The sequence below is a fragment of the Danio rerio genome, chromosome 10, assembly GCF_049306965.1.
Source record: "Danio rerio strain Tuebingen ecotype United States chromosome 10, GRCz12tu, whole genome shotgun sequence".
Classification (NCBI taxonomy): domain Eukaryota; kingdom Metazoa; phylum Chordata; class Actinopteri; order Cypriniformes; family Danionidae; genus Danio; species Danio rerio.
Genome location: NC_133185.1, coordinates 50,110,001 through 50,133,935, shown reverse-complemented (window position 1 = coordinate 50,133,935; position 23,935 = coordinate 50,110,001). Strand labels below are relative to the sequence as shown.

The window sequence follows — 23,935 nt, the reverse complement described above, 5'->3', positions numbered from 1 at the left end:
AAGAGTAATAAAATAAAAAAATAATAATTTAATTAAAAATTACAAAAAAAATAGCAATAAAATAAAATTTAATTAAAATAAAATAAATTAATTTGAATTAAATTTAACAAGACTAATTATACACTAAACAAATCATACCTCAAGCTTTGGAAATTATGTAATGCAAATTCTAATAAATAAAAATCGCTTTCTTTTTAATGCAGTTGTTTTTTCCTACGTTTTTTTAAAAGTAATTCATATCATTAGTAATGTTTTAAAAATATTTATTAATTATTTCTGGCAACAGCTTACTTCTCACAAAATTCAATAAGAAAATCATAGTTAATGGCTTCAGAATTTAATAAAACCATATGAAATAAATTTATTAAATGCAAAATAATAACATTAAACATTATGAAAAGAAAAAAATATATAAACATTTGTATAAAAATCTCTTTTGTTACATCCACAAAGGTTGCACACACTATTTATATTATTTGATGTAATCTTATATGCCAGACGAAATTTTGATATTCCTGTTTTTCAACTTCCACACGTAAAATATTACAATAAACGTAAAAAAAAACTTAAATATTTGACAAATTACTGTAAAATAACAAAATAAAAGCTTCACAAACATGGCCATGTGCGCTTTATTGCTAGATCGTAACCTGTCATGTGGCATATTTTATAGTTTTATAGTTATAGTTTTATAATTGCAGGTGACACGTGACTGAAGATCAGGGAATATTTGCTGCCCTTGTTTTATAAAATTGTTTTATTTTACTTCTGGTTATTCGACTGAAGTTAAGGTAGTCGGAACTTTTTATAGGTGCACCAAAAGTCTGCCTAGGTTGTGCACCACTCAAAATAAATCCGCGGTGAGAAACATCCTGTAAAACATTACCATAACTTGTTAATATAACCCATTTATCCATTTTCATTCGGCTTAGGCCCTCTTTTTACTATAATAAAAAGTATTATTATTATTATTATTATTATTATTAGTAGTAGTAGTAGTAGTAGTAGTAGTAGTGGCAGCAACAGTCTCGCAGCATGAATCACTCTAAAGGATAAAAATAAACCGTTTTAATCTCTTCAATAAGACATTTAGAAAAAAAACATGTTTTAGTGTCAAACTTTAGCGATCGGTACAACAAACATTGCCACCCCTGAGTGTAGTTTAGTTTGTATTATAGTTTTATTTGATGTTGTATTTTTTTCTGTTTTATTTTTACTTTGTGTACTGTTTTATTCATGATATGCTGCTTAAATCTAATGTTAATTAATTATAACAAATGCCTGTCATTTAAAAGTTTAATAAAGATACACGAAAAATGTAAATGTGATTGGCTCATCGTCACGAACGCTGAGAAAAGTAACAAATGCCATGTTTGAGCGCAGTATTCTTTATTTAATAATTTGTACATGCTGTTGTCATTTAACAATATATATGTTTAAAACATAATCATTGTATACATCCAACCACAGACAATTCTATATTATAATACTAAATAACAATAATAATTTTTTTGCGAGTTGACCACGTGACCTGTTTCCCTCAGCGCGGCAGAAGTGTAGAAGTGAAGCTTATAGAAGAGTCCAAAACAACACCGCGGTGAACGGATACATTTCCCGGTTATGATCCCGTTAAAGCGCAGGAAAGTGTCTGTGCCGGTAAAACAGCAGACTGGCAGCTGTAAATATCCTCAGGTCTGCATCTTCATCCTGGAGAGGAAAATGGGAGCGTCTAGAAGAGCGTTTCTCACCCGGTTAGGAAGAAGCAAAGGGTTTCTCATTGAAGACTCGTACAGGTGTGTGCTTACAGCGTCACTTTACCGTGGTCCAGTTTAGTATTTAGTTATTTAGTTATTTAATGTCTAGAGCTGGATGGATAATAATCAGTTATTGATTACAAATAACATGACAAAATGTGTAGAGAGTAATATAATCTCTTAGATTACACAAATATGGTATAATGTAATCAGACTACTTTTGGAATACTTTTAGATTACTTTTGTACTAACCGTTATTTGGTGTCTTGGATTACACAATGTTGGCTATGTAATCTGTATATTTATTGATTAAATTTACATTATTTTTGTTATATCTCTTATTTAAACTCAGATCACAAATTTTGATAATGTAACCAGACTACTTTTGTGCTAACCCTTATTTAATGTTGCGTATTTTAAAGCATGATACTTTTGTACTGTTTGACAAAACACTTAAATTTTTTATACTTAAAATTAGTTGAATAATGTAGTCATGTAATCCATAAAAAGTAACTAGGTTTGACTGAGTGTTTTACAAATGACATGACAAAATGTGTAGTCATTAATGTATTCTGTTAGATTGCACATTTATGCTCATGTAATCTGACTACTTCTGGATTGCATTAGGATTACTTGTGCTAACCCTTGTTTGATGTCGCTTTTATTTAAGCAGGATAATCTTGTGCTATTTGACATACAAAGAAAAAAAACACTTTCATTTTTTATACTTAAAATCAGTTGAATAATGTAGTCATGTAATTCATAAAAAGTAACTAGGCTGATTATTTCACAAATATCATGACAAAATGTATAGTCATTATTATAATCTCTTATATTACACATTTATGGTAATGTAATCTGGCTATTACTGGATTACGTTTAGATTACTTTTGCTCTAAACCTTATTTTGATGTCACATATATTGAATCAGGATAAAATTGTGTGCTATTTTCAAAGTTACAATTAAAAATACTTTAAATATTTACTTTAAAATAAATTTAATTTAAAGTTTTTTGTTGTCTGCTTGTATTTTTCTTTTAAATTTTCTTTACCTTTTTTGTAATCTGACTACTTTTGGATTACATTTTAATTACTTTTCTGCTAACCCTTATTTTGATGATGCATACATTGAACCAGGATTATTTTATGCTATATTGACAGATTCAAAAACTAATTTCATTCTTTATCTTTAATATAAGTTAAATTTAAATTTTTTTTAAACATTTTTTACTTTATTTTTTATTTTTTGACATTATAACACTGATTTTTGCTAACATGACTGAATAATTTGTTTACTGAAACTGTTTTGGATTTTTTAAATAGTAGTGGTGTTATTTTTTTATACCTAGTTTCCAAAACCAGCCTAATTAAGTGCAGACGACCAAATCAATGAAAAACATCAAGAAGAATCACAAATACATATAAATGGCAGTTTTATAATAAAAAAATGTAAACATAAAAATAAAAGGGAAAAACTACTTAATAAATCATAAATAATCAATAAACAACTTACTGTTGTGTAAATAATGTAGTATTCTAATTCATAAAAAATAATTTGTCTGATTAAGAGTATTTTACAAATAACATGACAAAATGTGTAGTCAGTAATGTAATCTGTTAGATTACATTATTTATGGTAATGTAATCTGACTACTTCTGGATTACATTTAGATTACTTTTCTGCTAACACTTATTTTGATGTCACACACATTGAATCAGGATAATCTCGTGCTGTTTTGACAGATGCAAAAACTAATTTCATTCTTTATCTTTAATATAAGTTTGATTTTTAAAAAAAAGTTTCTTTAAAGATTTTTTAAACATTTTTTACTTTACTCTATTTTTGCCAGCAAAACACTGATTTTTTCTAACATGATTGAATAATTTGTTTACTGAAACTCTTTTGTTTAATGGAATTATTTAATAACGGTTGCGTTTTTTTTTGACAAATAACATGACAAAATGTGTGTTCAGTAATATAATGTCTTAGATTACACATTTATGGTAATGTTATCTGACTACTTCTGGATTACATTTAGATTACTTTTGTGTAAACATTTGAATTTGTGTTAACATTTGCTTTCGTAAAAACTTTTTGTAACATAAGTTGACTGTGTAAAAACAACAAACTTATTTAATCGATTTGAGTTGGGAAAACATGAGCGAATTGTGTAGAACCCAGCAGTGTAAAAGAAAAAGGATCACTATACTCCCCTCTTGCTATTGACTGTTGTGTGTATTTTGGGACGCGGTGTGAGTCTGTTGTGTTTCTCCATCAGCTCCTCTGTTACTCATGTGGTGTCGGAGAACAGCAGCGCAGCAGAGGTTCAGGCCTGGCTGGAGAAACACACACGCGCCTCTTCCTCCGATCACCTGCTGGAGAAGCACACACACGCAGCCTCATCCTCATCTGTTCACCTGCTGGACATCTGCTGGTTCACGGAGAGCATGGAGGCCGGTGAGCCCGTACCTGTGCAGCACACACACACACTGCAGGTACAGGAGCCAGAACAGCTGTCTCTGTTTTGGTCATTTAACACACCCAATTAGCCAATTATTGTTTCACATGAGGCTATTAATTAGCAAATAATATAAATATTACGAGTGTAAACATTAGGTGAGCAGGTTACATTGTAACCCCGTGTCCCAACAACACGCTATGAAAGGGGATTAGCAGTGATGAGCAATTTGTCTAATTGCACCAGACGAAACTGGACAGAAATGTAAATACAGCCAATCTTCAGCTGCAAGAAATAGAAGCCGCTTCTAAAATATCAATTTCAGGTGTTGGTTAGGTTATAAACTCCTTTGTATATGGAAAATATTCATTTTATTGCTTGCTGTTGCTTTTTGAACGGAATTGGTGTTGTCAATCTGGCAACCTGCTCTTGCATGTGTTTTGAACCAGGGGTGCAACACCTAGTTGAACCACTGGGTGTCAAACTTATGTACTGCACCTTTAATAAAAGGGCTTCAAAAGACAATAATGTAATCTCATATATCACACAACTAAAGCATATTATTGTGACAGGCTTAACCTTAATAATGAAAAGCTTTTGTTGCTTTACAGTGTTTATGCCTATTTTTATTATTATTCTGTTAATGCTGTAGTTGCTATAATATGATCTTCATAAAATTACAATAATGTCACTATTATTTGCAATAATTATAACACTTTATTTTGATGGTCTATTTGAGTATTAGTAGACTGTCAACTTACACTAACCCCAACCTAACAGTCCACTTAAAATCTAATGAGAATTAGTTGGCATGTAAATGCAATATAACTTTAGTTCAACAAACGAACCATCAAAATAAAGTGTTACCCAGTAATTTTTGTGACGATACGTCGCACAAGAAAATGATTTATTTGCAGGCCTACAGTAGCTCTATGCACAATGTGCATTGCTCTCAGAAATGATAGAAACACATATTCTTCATGCAAAAAATTACAATTGTGAGATTTAATTTACCGTTTTGTGTGTAAAAAGTCAGCATACAAACTCGTAATTTGCAATCAATTTAATTTATTTCTCACTTCTCAAGTTCTCAAAATTCCCACACTTGATCATTCAAATCATTCATTTATTCATTACATTTTGTTGTGCCAGAAATAAGCTTGGAGAAACTGATGTATATACATTGTTTTGCAGATTAACCCAGAGCTCAACGGCGATGGCGCTGAAATACTGATGAAAAGTTACGCCTGTCAAAGACGAACGCCTCTAAAGCACCACAATGCATTCCTGACGGTAAGACAAGATTTTAGTGTGTATTAAAACTGCTTAATCTGTCACACATCATTATTTTGTTCATTATATTCAATGTCGGCGGCGCAGTGGGTTGCATGTTTGCCTCACAGCAAGACTGGGTCAGTTGGCATTTCTGTGTGGAGTTTGCATGTTCTCCTCGTGTTGGTGTGGGTTTCCTCCGGGTGCTCCGGTTTCCCCCACAGTCCAAACACATGCGCTATAGGGGAATTGGGTAGAATTGGGTAGGCTAGTGTATGAGTGTGTGTGGATGTGTCCCGGTGATGGGTTGTGGCTGGAAGGGCATCCGCTGTGTAAAACATGCTGGATAAGTTGGTGGTTCATTCCGCTGTGGCGACCCCGGATTAATAAAGGGACTAAGCCGAAAGGAAAATGAATGAATGAATATTCAATGACACATCTCTGATTGTTGTTTATTAGCATGAGGGGCGGAGTCGCTCACTTCATATCCACCAATAGCAGACCATAACCAATCCAATCAGGACTAAATCAAGCCCCGCCCACATATGCTCTCAATCGAGAAGTGAGTTGAATCCGAATTTAAAGGAATAGTTCACACTAGAATTTAAATTTCTTTCATTCATTCATTCATTCATTCATTCATTTTCTTGTCGGCTTAGTCCCTTTATTAATCCGGGGTCGCCACAGCAGAATGAACCGCCAACTTATCCAGCAAGTTTTTACGCAGCAGATGCCCTTCCAGCCGCAACCCATTTCTGGGAAACATCCACACACTCATTCACACAGTATGGACAATTTAGCCTACCCAATTCACCTGTACCGCATGTGTTTGGACTGTGGGGGAAACCGGAGCAACCGGAGGAAATCCACGTGAACGCAGGGAGAACATGCAAACTCCACACAGAAACGTCAACTGAGCCAAACTCGAACCAATGACCCAGCGACCTTCTTGCTGTGAGGCAACAGCACTACCTACTGTGCCACTGCCTCGCCCAATTTAAATTTCTTATTAATTAAATTTTTCCCAGAGTTGGGTTGCTGCTGGAAGGGCATCCGCTGCGTAAAAACTTGCTGGATGGTTTGGCGGTTCATTCCGCTGTGGTGACCCCGGATCAATAAAGGGACTAAGCCGACATGAATGAATGAATTAAATTGATACATGTGACTGTGTTCAGTAAAGCATTAAAGAAGATGTTTAGCTTAATCTGTGGTGCTTGGTGAATAATATGTATAATGGCAGTGAATGGTGACCCATTTTAGAGATTAAAAAGAAACGCAGTCCAGTTCAATAGCCGTGGCTCCTGATGTCACATTGAGCTCTTATGAAGCAAAACGATCATTCTTTATTTATGAAATTATTTGCTTAATTGCATTTTAAAATCATTTTTGCCATAAATTGCTATTTAGAAATTGATGTCTCCTTTACAGATATTGTGGAAGGAATTAAAAATATAGTTCACAGCACACAACCCATACACAGAAATAAGAGGGCATCCTTATATGGTCATAAGCATTTGTAGCTCCGCCCTCTTTTGAAAAAGGCACAGTCTCATTTGAATTTAAAGCGACTGACTAAACGCCACACTTACTGTTCAAAGCCTAAAAGGGTCAGTTTCAGACCAATAGAAAGCATTATCTGTGTGCTATTTTCAGCTGAAACTTCACTGCACACTTTAAATATCAGATCTTTATTTTAAATCTTATAAAACGAGAGCTAATATATCTCCTTTAAGTGAAGGATAAACCTTTTGAACTCTCTGTTCTCATAGGAAGCTCTTGAAATCTTGGCTCAGAATGCAGAGTTTAATGATAATGAGGGCCGAAGCGTGGCGTTCAGACGAGCGGCTTCAGTCCTGAAGGCTCTCCCACATCGGGTGAAGAGTATGGAGGATCTGCGGTGTTTGCCCTGCCTTGGGGATCATTCACAGAGGGTTATAAAGGTGATGATGGAGCGCCGGTGTCTATTTTAACATTAGTCCAGGGTCTGCAGATGACAAATAACCTCTTGGCTAATTTTGGTTTGCATCAAGTAAACCTGAAATTAAAAATAATAATCAAAACATCAATATTATTAGCGCCTTTCAAGATGTTTTGTAAGTTAAAGTAGGTTATTTCACCTCCACAGGAGATTTTAGAAGACGGTTCATCAAGAGAAGTGGAGTCAACAAGACAGTCGGAGCAGTTTCAGGCCATGAAGGTAATGACGGGTATGTTCAGATAAAAACAAATACTTCCACATTACTCATAATCAGAGCTGGCGGATTACTCTTGAAATGTAATCAGTAACTGATTACAATAACATGATGATGATTTGTAGACGGTTATATAATCTCTTAGATTACACATTAATGGTGATGTAATCGGACTACGTTTGGATTACTTTTAGATAAGGATTTGATCTCTTAAGTTGCACATTTTGTAACTTAATTTATCTACTTTGGATTACATTCAGATTACTTTTACTAAAATCCTTATTTGATCTGTTCGATTACACATTTTTGTAATGTAGTCTGACTTATTTTGGATTACATTTAGATTACTTTTGTGTTAACCCTTATTTGATCTCTTATAATACATATTTATGTAATGTAAACTGATTTTTTGGATTACATTTAGATTACTTTGCCTTTAAACCTTATTTGATCTCTTAGATTACTACTTTTTGTAATGTAATCTAACTTCTCTTGGATTATATTTAGATTACTTTTGCCTTGAGCCTTTTTAGATCTCCTAAATTACACACTTTTGTAATGTAATCTGACTACTTTTGGATTACATTTAAATTACTTTTGTGCTAACCAATATTTGATCTCAGATTACACATTTTTGTGATGCAATCTGACTTTTGGATTGCATTGAGATCACTTTTGCCTTAACTCCTATTTGATCTCTTAGAGTACACATTTTTGTAATTTAATCTGACTTCTTTTGGATTACATCTAGATTACTTTAGCCTTAACCCTTATTTGATCTTCTAAATTACACATTTTTGTAGTTTAATCTGATTATTTTGGATTACAATTTAATTACTTTTGTGCTAACAAATATTTGATCTTAGATTACACGTTTTTGGTAATGTAGTCTGACTTCTTTTGGATTACATTTAGATTACTTTTTCCTTAAAATCCAATTTGATAACTAAGATAATTTTTTTACGTAATCTGACTTCTTTTTTTATTACATTTAGATTACTTTTGCCTTAAGCCTTATTAGATCTCCTAAATTACACATTTTTGTAACATAATCTGACGACTTTTGGATTACATTTAGATTACTTTTGCCTTAACCCTGATTTGATCTCCTAAATTACACATTTTTGTAACATAATCTGACGACTTTTGGATTACATTTAAATTTATTTTGTGCTAACCAGTATTTGATCTCAGATTACACTTTTTTGTGATGCAATCTGACTTTTTGATTACATTAAGATCACTTTTTCCCTAACTCTTAGTTGACTTCTCAGTTTGCGCATTTCTGTAATGTAATCCGACTTCTTTCGGATTACATTTAGATTACTTTTGCCTTAACCCTTATTTGATCTGTTAGATTACACATTTATCTAATGTAATCCGACTTCTATTAAATTATATTTAGATTACTTTTCGATTAATAATAATAATTTCTCCTCTAGTTTGTGATTTCTGAAGTTAGGTCTTGTTTTCTGCAGGCTCTGACTGGTGTTTTCGGGGTCGGTGTGCGGACGGCTGATCGCTGGATTAGAGAAGGTTTACGAACTCCAGATGATTTAATTCGCACAGGACAACAGCTGAACCGTGCACAGCAAGCAGGTACTGCGATTAATGTGAGATTAAGCTATATTTAGAAATATAGAACATTTAATATATAGACAAAATGTAGTTTAAACATATCTACACTTAAAAACACTGAAATATGCACCTGAAAATTATCAATATCTCTGGATTTATTGTTATTTGTAATATTTATTTATAAACAAATATTAACTGAATATTAAAAGCATTTAACAAGTTTTGTTGTTGTTTATTCATTACTCTTACATGAAATATTCTTGCATAACATTTTCCATGAAAAGTATTGCTCTGAGTCGGACCTTTCTCAAGTGTGCAGTATTACTTTGACCTCTGACCTCTCTCAGGTGTGCAGTATTACTCTGAGCTCCAGCGGGCGGTGACGCGGGCGGAGGCTGAGCTGATCATGGCTATAGTGGAGGCGGCTGTGAATTCGGTGCTGCCTGGATGTCAGATCCAGCTCATGGGCGGCTTCAGGAGGTCTGTGTAGCGCTCACAGCAGATTATAATGCCTTTATGAACACTCATGGGGTTTAAAACCTCAAGCATATTTTATATCACAGCCTTTAATTAACCCTTGTGTGCTGTTAGGTTGTTTTCATACATTCCGGGCTGATTTTGAGTCTTCATTTGGCCTCCGCTTTCTCTGTGTTTTAGCAGATGTGATGATTTCTGCTGACAAATCTTATTCTGATGCATATTTTGGGAAAATGCTTTGAAAATGTTCAGAATTTCAACAATACACTGCTCAGATTGACTCCTCTCTGGTGCTGTTTTTGCTCCATTGACTTCCATTATAATCACATTTATTGATTGCAAAGACATGACAGCAGATCATCATGCATTACTGATTGCTGCTGGTTTTCCCTGATCGAAGAGGAACAGTCTGTAATTTTTACTGTTGATATTGTTGTGTGTATTTCAGGGGGAAGGAAGTTGGTCATGATGTGGACTTTCTCATCACACATCCGGAGGAGGGAAAGGAGGAAGGACTGATGTTGAAAATCATCAGCTGGCTGGAGGAGCAGGTCTTTTTTCTAGTCCAAATATCTAAACACTTTTAATTCTAGTAGCCTTTTTTAAATGAGAAAAATATATATGTGCATATGCACTCACCGGCCACTTAATTAGGTACACCTGTCCGACTGCTTGTTAACTCAAATATCGAACCAGCCAATCCCATGGCAGCAGCTCACTGCATTTAGGCATGTAGACATGGTCAAGATGATCTGCTGCAGTTCACATCGAGCATCAGAATGGGGAAGAAAGGGGATTGAAATGACTTTGAACGTGGCATGGTTGTTGCTGCCAGACGGGCTGCTCTGAGTATTTCAGAAACTGCTGATCTACTGGGATTTTCACGCACAACCATCTCTAGGGTTTACAGAGAATAAAGAGGAAATATCCAGTGAGCGGCAGTTCTGTGGGCGCAAATGCCTTGTTGATGAGGCCAGAGGTCAGAGGAGAATGGCCAGACTGGTTTCAGCTAATAGAAAGGCAACAGTAACTCAAATAAGCACTCGCTACAACCGAGCTCTGCAGAAGAGCATCTCTGAACACACAACACGTCCAACCTTGAGGCGGATGGGCTACAGCAGCAGAAGAGCACACCGGGTGCCGCTCCTGTCAGCTAAGAACAGGAAACTGAGGCTACAATTCACACAGACTCACCAAAACTGGACAATAGAAGATTGGAGAAACGTTGCTGCTCTGATGAGTCTCCATTTCTGCTGACACATTCGGATGCTCGGCTCACAATTTGGCCTCAACAACATGAAAGCATGGATCATCCTGTCTTGTATCAGCGGTTCAGGCTGGTGGTGGTGGTGTAATGGTGTGGGGGAGATTTTCTTTGGGTCCATTAGCACCAATTGAGCATCAACGCCACAGCCTACCTGAGTATTGCTGCTGACCATGTCCATCCCTTTATGAGCACAGTGTCTCCATCTTCTGATGGCTACTTCCAGCAGGATAACGCAGCATGTCATAAAGCTCAATCATCTCAGACTGGTTTCTTGAACATGACGATGAGTTCACTGTACTCAAATGGCCTCCACAGTCACCAGAGCTCAATCCAATAGAGCAGCTTTGGGATGTGGTGGAACGGGAGATTGGCATCATGGATGTGCAGCCGACAAATCTGCAGCAACTGTGTGATGCTATCATGACAATATGGAGCAAAATCTCTGAGGAATATTTCCAGTAGCTTGTTGAATTTATGCAATGAAGGATTAAAGCAGATCTGAAGGCAAAAGGGGTCCAACCTGATGCTCGTGAGGTGTACCTAATAAAGTGGCCAGTGAGTGTAGATAAAAAAAAACAATACTTAAGTCTGACATACTCTCACTATCATCTAAAAATGTTTTAGATGATTTTACAGAGACAGTTTACTCTAAACTAAGGAAAACACAAGTAAAATGTGAGACAGAATTTTGACTGTCATCATTTACTCACATTTTACTTGTGTTTTTCTTCAGATATTTTGAAAAATGTTTTATAAACCTGTAACCATTGACTTCCACAGTATTTGTTTTTCCTACAATGGAAGTCAATGGTTACAGCTATCTTTGGTGTTCTTCAAAATATCGTCTTTTGTCTTCAACAGAATAAACTCCTAAAGGTTTGAACCACTTGAGGGAGAGTAAATAGCGAGTCGGCTTTAATTTTTGGGTGAACTGACCCTTTAATGATTTAGTAGATATATTAACAGTCACAAGCTCAGATAAAAAAAGAAGCCGCCAGACCCTTTAAAACATTAAATAAAAAAAAGTAGAATTATATTTTGATTTCACAGGGACTTTTATTAAATCCTCCTGAATGCTGCTGTTGTTTAGGGTGTGCTGCTGTATCAGAAGACCACCAGAAACTCGTATGTGGAGCGTCTGGATGGGCCGGCGCGCTCAGCCAGCAACATGGACCGATTTGAGAGATGTTTCTCCATCTTTAAACTTCACTCATCTGCATCTCGATCTGGATCTGCATCTACATCTGAATCTGGATCTGCATGTGACAGCGGCTGCAGAGCGGTGCGGGTGGATCTGGTGGTCAGTCCCTTCAGTCAGTTTGCCTTCGCCACGCTCGGGTGGACCGGATCAAAGGTAAACTAAAGCCCATTATGATCTTATGACACACCCACATTTACATTTTATTTATTATTATTTATTTATTTGCATGCATAAATATACATATATATGTATGTATATATATATATACACACACACATATATATATATATATATATATATATATATATATATATATATATATATATATATATATATGTGTGTGTATGTATGTATGTGTGTGCGTGTGTGTGTGTGTGTGTAAACTGTGTGGTTGCAGCTGTTCTGAGGTCAGTGTTCTGTGTGTTCTGCAGCTGTTTGAGCGGGAGTTGAGGAGGTGGGCGGGGCAAGAGAAGCAGATGACCTTGAGTAGCCACACCCTCTACGACAGCAAACAGGTGAGGCTCAGAAAACCACATCAGTACGAGCACAATATTACACACACACACACAGAGATGAAGAATAAATAATTGTTCTTTTTCTAATATTTCCCAAGTGCTGTTTAAGAGGGCATATTTTATACTTTTCATACTTTGTGATTGTATATGCAAATTGTTATTATTATATTATATTTTATTGTAAATTATTAGAGCTGGACAAAGATAAATTGCATTAATTGCCAAAATAAAAGTTTGTTTTGACATAATATATATATATGTGTGTATGTGAGCGTGTGCGTGTGTGTGTTATATTTATTGGTGTATGTAATATACACACATACATGAAAACAACACTATACAAAACAAAATAGTCACAGAAATATATATAAATGTGTAAATATATAATTTGTATATGCACATTTCTAAAATTATATATAAATATGAATAAACATTTTCTCAAATATTTTTATGCATGTGTTTATTTTTATTTTATACATCATAAATAAGTACAGTACACATATGTATTATGTCAAAACAAGTTTTTTTTTTGGGTTGTGATTAATCACAATAAATTTTCCCAGCACTAATACAGATGTTTAATATATTTATGTATTTATCAGTTCTGTCTGGTTCTCGGATCTGATTGGCTGATAGCCCTGGGATATTCTTGTAAAACTCGTACAGCCTCTTCACTCTTCTGTATTACTCCACTCATATAGACTGACAGCAGATCAATAAACTCTATACAGTTCGACAAATATTGCATCTGTTGGAAAACATAGTGTACTTTTGAGGCTTTTTTTAGGCAAGAATATAATTATTTAGATTGCAACTATGCTGTTTATTTATAAGGATAGTGCCCATGGTAAATATTTGTACTTTTGGAGATTTAGTGCATCAGCATCCATCAGCCTGTCACGCTGAGCAAAGCTTAGACGGTTGATGTTTTGCCACAAGATGGCGACAGAGACCACATAATAAGCCCTTAGAGGAGAAAAACTCAACATAGTTTATAACTACAGCTGATGAAGTCATTATAAAAGTGGTAAGTGGCACTCTTTAGGCCAGCGGTTGTCAAATTTTTTTCATCAAGTACCACCTCAGAAAAAAAATTGTCACTCCAAGTACCACCAAAATGAGCAGTATTGAAATACAGTAGCGTGGTAGGCCTAGGAAAGCAGCTACAACTCTGCACAGTTAAAAAAACGTGACAGATTACCTCAGAAATATAGGCTATATGGGATATTATATACATTATTTTTTATACATTTTGAAATATATGTAGCATGTACATGACATATTTCATTCCTCCGCGTACCACTAGTGGCACACATACCGCAGTTTGAGAACCACTGCTTTAGGCAATTACTCTTTTGTATGTTATAGTGCTGCCTTTATACCACAGTAATCTGCTAGTGTTTGCTTTGCTTTGGCTTTTTCAGGGTTTGTTATTACGATCTCCCGATTGCAACAGAGAAATACTGGGAAATCTCTGTAGACTGATGGCATTTCATGCTGTTTAGCCTTAAAGTCTTAATCTTGTGAGCAAAATCAGCCGTTTTGTCCTCACTTTAGACATTGCGCTAGAGAATCCTTCAGACACTAGCTGTCAAGTGACGTTGGTGAATTAGTAACTGCTTCTGCTGTTCTGAAGTCAGCTGCTGATGTGAATGAATGGCGGATAAAGTAGTTCCTCATACAAAAGGGTTTTTGACTATTTCTTTTTTTTATACACATGAAAAAAAAAATGAAAAAAAAAAAAAAAAAATACTAACACTTCCCTTCTTAGACTTTACAGACCTGAAACTTGCCTTTAGTACTTATTCATTGTTGCTCTTAGTTGTGTAAATTGCTTCCTTGTCCTCATTTGTAAGTCGCTTTGGATAAAAGCGTCTGCTAAATGACTAAATGTAAATGTAAATGTAATTATGCTGTCAAACTGTTGTATAAACGCAGTATCACACGTGCAGCAGTGCCATGTGGCTGTATATCAGCACTGGTGGGACACTAAGGCACTCAGCCTGCAGCCTTAAGCCAATGCACGCCTCCCACCAGGGCCAGCACTGCTACGAGTGTAATATCGCTCATATATATCCGTATTTCCTAACTTGCCTAACTAGTTAATGTCACTTTAAGCTGAATGCTAGGATCTTGTAAAATACTCTGTGCCATCATCATGGCAAGGAATAATACATTTGTTATTAGACATTATTTAATAAAATTATTATGCTTAAAAAATGATTAGACAAAATCTCTGTGAAACAGCACTCGGGAAATATCTGAGAAATAATCTTAATTATACAGGAAGGCTAAAGATTCTACCTTCAACAGTACAATAAATATAACAACCCAATCACAATCTTCAACATTAAGCACAGCATCGTCTCTGAATCTGAACAGAATCTGTACCTCCGGGCACAAACAGAAGAGGAGATATTTGCACATTTGGGTCTGGAGTTTATTCCTCCGTCCGAACGCAACGCCTGAAGCCCAGTTCCTCCCAGTATCAGCTCCGTTATGATGGGTGTTCTGCAACATTATGATGCACACTCTTTGTAAATGCTGAACAGGAATGAGAAAGACTCTCGTAGTGTTTTACCTGAGACTGCTTCTGGATATAAGGAAGATGATCATCTGACACAATCTGATGCTTTATTTGATTAAATATGTGAATGAAAGCTCAGAATGTCTCTTTATGTGTTTTCCCTACTGCTGTTCTGGCTCTTATTGGTTTATACTCGATTTATTTAGTGTTTATTGTGATGCTGATGATGGACTTTTGAATATATTATGTTATATTATGTAGAAAAATTATTTGAGTTATCTTGAAGTCTCAAAATGCAGCCTGAATTCTAGAATCACCCACATACATACAAGTGGCTAAACACGTAAACTCATTATTAATCTCTGTTATAAACTCAGTGTGTACTAAGTTAAAGAAAACTTTAATGCATCTTTATTCCAGTTAGTTTGTCTTTCATTCAGAGCTTGTTATCTGCTGTGCTGTAAAGCTGAACTCAGAGCTGTTCTCCTGTATGTTTGTGGTTTGATGACTTCACCTCATTTTCTACACCTGCTTCATTTGACCCATTTCCCCCAACTGACAAATTATATATATATACACACAGTTGAAGTCAGAATTATTAGCGCCCCTGTTTATTTTTTTTCCCCAATTTCTGTTTAATGGAGGGAAGATCGTTTCAGCACATTTCTAAACATAATAGTTTTAAAAATCTATTTTTAATAACTGGTTTATTTTATCTTTGCCCTGATGACAGATATTTTTCAAGACACTTCTGTACAGCTTAAAGTGACATTTAAAGGCTTCACTAGGTTAATAAGGTGAATCAGGTAGGTTAGGGTAATTAGGCAAGTTATTGTATGATGATGGTTTGTTCTGTAGACTATGGAAAAAATATTAGCTTAAAGGTGCTAATAATATTGTCCAAAAATTGTTTTTAAAAAAATTTAAAACTGCTTTTATTCTAGCTGAAATAAAACAAATAAGACTTTCTCCAGAAGAAAAAATATTATAAGACATACTGTGAACATTTTCTTGCTCTGTTAAACATCATTTGGAAAATATAAAAAAAAGAAAAAAAAATCAATAGGGGGCTAATAATTCTGACTTCAACTGTATATATATATATATATATATATATATATATATATATATATATATATATATATATATATATATATATATATATATATATATATATATATATATATACATTATATGCAGTGGCCCATAAAAATATTTTGTGACAATTAATTATGACAATTTTATAGAATACAAAAAATCTGTTTTATAGAATTATCTGTTCATCTTAGACCCGACTCAAGATGGAGAATTAATGTTACCTCCACTTTATCCCTCCTTACTGCTGCTTAGTCAAAATAAGATCATCATCATCATATTATTATGGGCTTCAGTTTTGTCAACTTGCAAAAAAAATAGCACAATCGCTTCACAGCAAGAAGGTCGCTGGTTCGAGTCTCGGCTGGGTCAGTGTGTGTTTCTGTGTGGAGTTTGTATGTTCTCCCTGTGTTGGCGTGGGTTTCCTCCGGGTGCTCCGGTTTCCCCCACAGTCCAAACACGAAGTGATCAACTAAATTGTCCATAGTGTATGAGTGTATATGGGTTTTTCCCAGTACTTGGTTGCAGCTGGAAGGGCATCAGCTGTGTAAAACATATGCTGGAATATTTGGCGGTTCATTCAACTGTGGCGACCCTTGATGAATAAAGTGACTAAGCCAATGGTAAATTATTATTATTTATATAAACAACTTAATTTGATTTATTTTCATTTATTTAGTTAAATAATTAATATTAATATTATTTCTAATGTTTTAAATGTGACTTCAGGAAATGTCTATGTGTTTTAGGTTTGTGCAAAAAAAAAATGTAGAAACAATTTTAATTCAAAAGCTGCTCGTAAATTTTAGAAATAAGCATAAAGAAAAAAGCAAGAAAGAAAAGCAACGCACTGATTTAAATGACACTTTTTCAAATTTTAAGTGCCAAAAATCAAATTTTGTTGTACAATTTTTATCATCTTTTTGATTTTTCCTTTTTAATTTTTATGAAAATCATTTTTACTGTAGTCTGTGCAGGAAATGTAGGTTTATGACCTCTTGTATTGTCTGCTGTACCCACAAGAGGGCGCAAGCGAGCACAATGAGCAAGTAAACATCAGATTTAACATCGCAACCTTTATTAAAATAGAATGACTGCATAAACAACCTTTAAACGACTGCTCCTATATTAATACTGCAATATGAATTCAGCTTTATTTGACTTTTTTCCTGTGGAGTGAGGAATCAAGTAAACTGAGTGCATTATTCACTTTTGTAGAGTTTTTTTAGGCTTGTAGAGTTGTTTTGGGTTGTCATGTCGTGGCAGTTTTGGGATGTCATGGCATTTTTGTTGTAGCATTTTTGGGTTGTCATTGAGTTTTGGGGTTGTTTTGTGTTGTGGTTGTGTTTCTATCAGTGTGATGTAGAGTTGTATTTGTCTGTGTGTCTGCAGGGTTTCTGATCATCTGTTATTCAGTGTTGATCTCTGCTGTTTGTTTGGTCTTTGCTGAAGCGTCAGTGGAGACACAGAGATCAGTCAGATCAAACACTGCAGAAACACAAATCACAAAGCATTAGACTGAAAAAGCAAGAGACGATTCACTAATTAACCAACAAAGCTGAACTAACTTATTTTGAAAAAAAGTCTTTATAGTTTGAAATCAAAATATGAAGCCTTGAGTGATTCTTTTAGAAATGTGTGATGTATTATAAATATATTTATACTTACAGTTAAAGTCAGAATTATTCACCCCCCTCGATTTGTTTCCATTTTTCCAATATTTCCCAAATGATGTTGAACAGATTCAGGAGTTTCTCACAGTGTTTCCTCTAATATTTGTTCTTCTGGAGAAAGTCTTATTTGTTTTATTTGGGCTAGAATAAAAGCAGTTTTTAATTGTTTTAAACGCATGTTAAGGTCAATATTATTTGCCCCTTCAGCAATATTAGTGTTGGATTGTCTCCAGAACAAACCACTGATATACAATGACTTGTATACAACAATTTGATGCGTTGAAGTTGTAGCAAATATGAGTGTATATATTTAAAAAGAAGTAACCATCAGTGAAACAGAGACCGTTAGCGTGGGAAAACTGCTGCTCAAGTAAATGCCTAATTTTACATTTAAAATATTTAAATATTTAAGTAAAATAAAATAAGTAATGCGTGATGTTTATAATTTTTTTCTAAACTTTTATACACATTTATCAGTTTTAATAGATTTAACAGTGCACTTGTGTGTCTGCCTTTTTTACTGATCAAGTGATAGAGGTTGATATAACATTTAGAGGGTAAGCAGTACTAAAAATAACTTTTAGAAAGTATAATTAATCTAGTTACAGTACATGTCGAAGATCAGTGAATTTAATGAATGTTCTGTGTGTGACTAAAAGGTAGGCAATATCTGTGTTTCCATCCAAATATATTACATACATTTGTGCAAAACTGGAATATCGTTATTAGAAATTAGTTATTAAACTGTTATGATTAAAATGTCTTGAAGAAATCTGCTCTCCGTTAAACAGAAATTGGGGAAAATAAACAGGGAGGCGAATAATTCTGACTTCAACTGTATTTTTGTGTGTGTGTGTGTGTGTGTGTGTGTGTGTGTGTGTGTGTGTGTGTGTGTGTGTCTGTGTGTGTCTGTGTGTGACCAGTGGAGTCGTGTCTGTGCTCTTCCTCTTCCTGTCAGCCTTTGATCTCTCGCTCATTCACAGCTCAATTAAAGAGCCTGACGAGCGAAACCACCATAAAACAACCCAAACACCAGACCTGTCAGACCTGAAACACACACACATTAACACACTCACACACATGCATATAATCACACACACACACACTGACAAACACACAAATCTATGTATATACACATTAACACACATGCTTGTATTTAAACATAGTCACACACACAAACACACACACATACATATACACTAACACATTCACAGACACGAATGCACACAAACACACTTTCTCTCTCACATACTTACACACATATGTGTGTGTGTGTGTATATATACAGCCCACAAAGCTAAAATATTGGAAAATGTGATTTATGCGTCATCTGACAGCTGAATTAATAAGCTTCACACTAACATTTACTTGTTTAGTATAAGGCAATATTTGAGATGCAACTGTTCAGAAATCTGCAATCTGAGGGTTAAAAAGTGTAGACATGAGGACAAACACAGTAAAAGTTGTGCATATGAAGTGTTTAGGAATGCATATTACTAATCTGACATTGAGTTTTGATCTATTTACAGCAAGACATTTACTAAATATACTAAAACTTCATATTTCAACACTTCAACACTGCAACACTTCAACAGTGTTTTGACTATTGAAAAAAAACTGGTAAAAATCTTGTGCAACATAAGACAAAGTTTTGCGGTCCAGGGTCACATATACACATTTAAACACACACACACACACACACATTTATATGTAGATATATATATATATATATATATATATATATATATATATATATATATATATATATATATATATATATGCGTGTGTGTGTATATGCGCACAAACGCATAGATATAACATGTATATATGCAAACACACACATGTATGTATACTAAAACGTGTGTGTGTGTATATGCATATACACACAAACACACACATACTAACACAAAAATGCACAAATGCACAACCACACACACATATCTATCTATATATTTATATATATACTAACACACATAGGCACACACACACATACTAACACATATATACGCACAACCACACATGCCCACACACATATATACTAACATATATATGCACAAACACGCACATATACTAACACGTGTATTTATGCATATACACACACGTCCTAACACATATTAGCACAAACACACACACACATATATAGTGACACATATAAGCAAAACACATATATAGGCACAAACACACACATATACTAACAAGTGTATATACATACACATATACTAAATCAAATACCAACACATATATAAGCACAAACAAACATAGACACATGTGTGTGTGTGCGTGTGTGGGTATATACCAACATATATACGCACAAACACAAACATATACTAACACATGTATATAAGCATATGCACGCACGTCCTAACACATATTAGCACAAACACACACACACATATATAGTGACACATATAAGCAAAAACACATATATAGGCACAAACACACACATATACTAACAAGTGTATATACATACACATATACTAAATCAAATACCAACACATATATAAGCACAAACAAACATGGACGCATGTGTGTGCGTGTGTGTGTGTGGGTATATACTAACATATATGCACAAACACAAACATATACTAACACGTGTATATAAGCATATGCACGCACGTCCTAACACATATTAGCACAAACACACACACACACACACACACACACACACACACACATATATAGTGACACATATAAGCAAAAACACATATAGGCACACACACACATATACTGACAAGTGTATATACATACACATATACTAAAACAAATACCAACAAATATATAAGCACAAACAAACATAGACACGTGTGTGTGTGTGTGTGTGTAAATATATTTGCGTATACACACATGTTGTGTTGATGTGTTTTGATGTTTTATACTCCACATCTGTAATCTACTGTACTGTCTGTATATTCTCTCCTCTCCACCCTAACTCAGTTTCATCTTGGATTTTTACACCTTCACAATCCCTCATTCCGCCTGATTTAAGAGCTGTTTCCCCAAAAAAATGTCAATAATTGCTGGTATTGCTATACTTGTGGGGACCTTGATGGTCCATAATGTGATCAATACCAAGACTCTCTCTCACACACACACTCACTCACAGGTGTGAATGACGGAGACGCCCTGGAGTGGATTATCAGATTAGCGAGCGCTGATCCCGCATAACAAACACTGCGGTTAAGCAGACGGTGATGGGGCCGTTTACACCTCAAACACTGCGCTATATCTGCAGTATCACCGGCGGACTCTCTCTGCATTATATGCTCATGCACCAAAAATGCATTATAAAGTTTTACACTAATTCACATTTACCATTACATTTATTACTTGCATCAGAGAGTCCCAAACTAAGGCCTTGCCGGCTAAAGTTGGCCCATGCCAACCTTTGATTTGGCCCGCCATCCCTTCTGAGAAGAGGGGAAGAATTATAAGGCTGGTTTCGAGATTGTCAAAATTTTGCCTTTGTTTGTTTGTTTCATTGTTAAAAGCTCACTGAAATTAAATATCTCAAATAAATGTTGTAAATTAATTAGATTTAGTTTAAAAGTACAGACTTTGACCTGACAATGCGGAGACTGTGAGCAAATCCAGGCAAAGATTCTGCTTGACTGGTGTGTTCAGCACTGAACTCCTCTCTCTGATAAATTCATTCATTCATTTTCTTGTCGGCTTAGTCCCTTTATTAATCCGGGGTCGCCACAGCGGAATGAACCGCCAACTTACCCAGCAAGTTTTTACGCAGCAGATGTCCTTCCAGCCGCAACCCATCTCTGGGAAACATCCACACACACATTCACACACACTCTCATACACTACGGACAATTTAGCCTACCCAATTCACCTGTACCGCATGTCTTTGGACTGTGGGGGGAAACCGGAGCACCCGGAGGAAACCCACGCGAAGGCAGGGAGAACATGCAAACTCCACACAGAAACACCAACTGAGCTGAGGTTCGAACCAGCGACCCAGCGACCTTCTTGCTGTGAGGCGACAGCACTACCTACTGCGCCACTGCCTCGCTGGTTGATTTATTAATAAATAACCCAATAAAGGTTAAAAATAACCCAACAAAACACCAAATATTTAACCCAGCTGGTTGATTTATTAATAAATAACCCAATAAAGGTTAAAAATAACCCAACAAAACACCAAATATTTAACCCAGCTGGTTGAGTTATTAAATAAATAACCCAATAAAGGTTAAAAATAACCCAACAAAACACCAAATATTTAACCCAGCTGGTTGATTTATTAATAAATAACCCAATAAAAGTTAAAAATAACCCAACAAAACACCAAATATTTAACCCAGCTGGTTGATTTATTAATAAATAACCCAATAAAGGTTAAAATAACCCAACAAAACACCAAATATTTAAACCAGCTGGTTGATTTATTAATAAATAACCCAATAAAGGTTAAAAATAACCCAACAAAACACCAAATATTTAACCCAGCTGGTTGAGTTATTAAATAAATAACCCAATAAAGGTTAAAAATAACCCAACAAAACACCAAATATTTAACCCAGCTGGTTGAGTTATTAAATAAATAACCCAATAAAGGTTAAAAATAACCCAACAAAACACCAAATATTTAACCCAGCTGGTTGATTTATTAATAAATAACCCAATAAAGGTTTAAAATAACCCAACAAAACACCAAATATTTAAACCAGCTGGTTGATTTATTAATAAATAACCCAATAAAGGTTAAAAATAACCCAACAAAACACCAAATATTTAACCCAGCTGGTTGATTTATTAATAAATAACCCAATAAAGGTTTAAAATAACCCAACAAAACACCAAATATTTAAACCAGCTGGTTGATTTATTAATAAATAACCCAATAAAGGTTAAAAATAACCCAACAAAACACCAAATATTTAACCCAGCTGGTTGATTTATTAATAAATAACCCAATAAAGGTTAAAATAACCCAACAAAACACCAAATATTTAAACCAGCTGGTTGATTTATTAATAAATAACCCAATAAAGGTTAAAAATAACCCAACAAAACACCAAATATTTAACCCAGCTGGTTGATTTATTAATAAATAACCCAATAAAGGTTAAAATAACCCAACAAAACTCCAAATATTTAACCCAGCTGGTTGAGTTTGGTAATGTTTTATGAGATATTACAGTTTTGTGCATAAATGTAATTCACATGTTTAAATGGAAGCACAGCTATTAATGCTGAAATAACACTAAAGAGCTGATACTGAGAGATTAACACACACACACACACACACACACACACACACACACACACACACACACACACACACACACACACACACACACACACACACACACACACACACACACACACGGCTCCACTGAAGAGCACAAACGGCCTGTTAGAGATGAAAGAGACTCAATGAGGACAATCAGAGCTCATCAATGACAGACACGTCTGAGCAGACACACACACACACACACACACTAATGATGGAGACACTGATCTGTGTGACGGCTCCATCACACAGACACACAGAGACAGACACGTTTGTTTTGTGGATTTAGGGGATGATCCACTGGTTTCCATTGTTTTTACACTGTAACTACTGTATTTTCTAGCCCCTGACCCTGAACTCAAACCTCACTGTGTGACTTTCTGAAGAAACACACTCATTCTGTGGAATTGTGGGAAATGAGGACATCAGAAATATCCTTACAATTCACATTCATCTATAATACCTGTGTCATAACCTTTATAATATACACATCTGTGTCCTGATATGTCACAAACACACAGAGAGAGACACACACACACTCACAGAGAGGGAGAGAAGTACACACACAGTAAAATATCTGTTAATTAACAGCTTTCAGTGTTCAATTAACAGTGCACACACACACACACACACACACACAGACAGAGCGAGAGAGACTTCAATCTTTAGTTAAATGACAG

At 35.0% G+C, this 23,935-nt stretch overlaps 2 protein-coding genes across 4 annotated transcripts in view; one reads left to right on the top strand and one right to left on the bottom strand.

Annotated features, from left to right (window-relative positions):
• Positions 1-23,935, bottom strand: part of myo18b (myosin XVIIIB) — a 673,005-nt gene that overhangs the window by 5,377 nt on the left and 643,693 nt on the right. The gene's annotated exons all lie outside the window — the stretch shown is intronic.
• On the top strand, positions 1,589-15,380 carry polm (polymerase (DNA directed), mu). 3 transcript variants are annotated; one of them, NM_200248.1, is given in 11 exon segments: positions 1,589-1,793; positions 4,034-4,250; positions 5,408-5,506; positions 7,255-7,425; positions 7,611-7,682; positions 9,156-9,276; positions 9,603-9,735; positions 10,181-10,283; positions 12,090-12,353; positions 12,632-12,715; positions 15,098-15,380. In NM_200248.1, coding segments are annotated over 11 exon segments (1,524 nt in total). In that variant the 5' UTR covers positions 1,589-1,620; the 3' UTR covers positions 15,185-15,380.

Excerpts from the sequence above, each read along its gene's own strand:
- polm (XM_068223735.2), top strand. The coding sequence starts at position 4,048 with ATGTGGTGTCGGAGAACAGCAGCGCAGCAGAGGTTCAGGCCTGGCTGG. Across the intron at positions 9,736-10,180 it reads CTCATGGGCGGCTTCAGGAG|GGGGAAGGAAGTTGGTCATG; the intron begins GTCTGTGTAGCG and ends TGTGTATTTCAG. Across the intron at positions 12,716-15,097 it reads CCCTCTACGACAGCAAACAG|AATCTGTACCTCCGGGCACA; the intron begins GTGAGGCTCAGA and ends GAATCTGAACAG.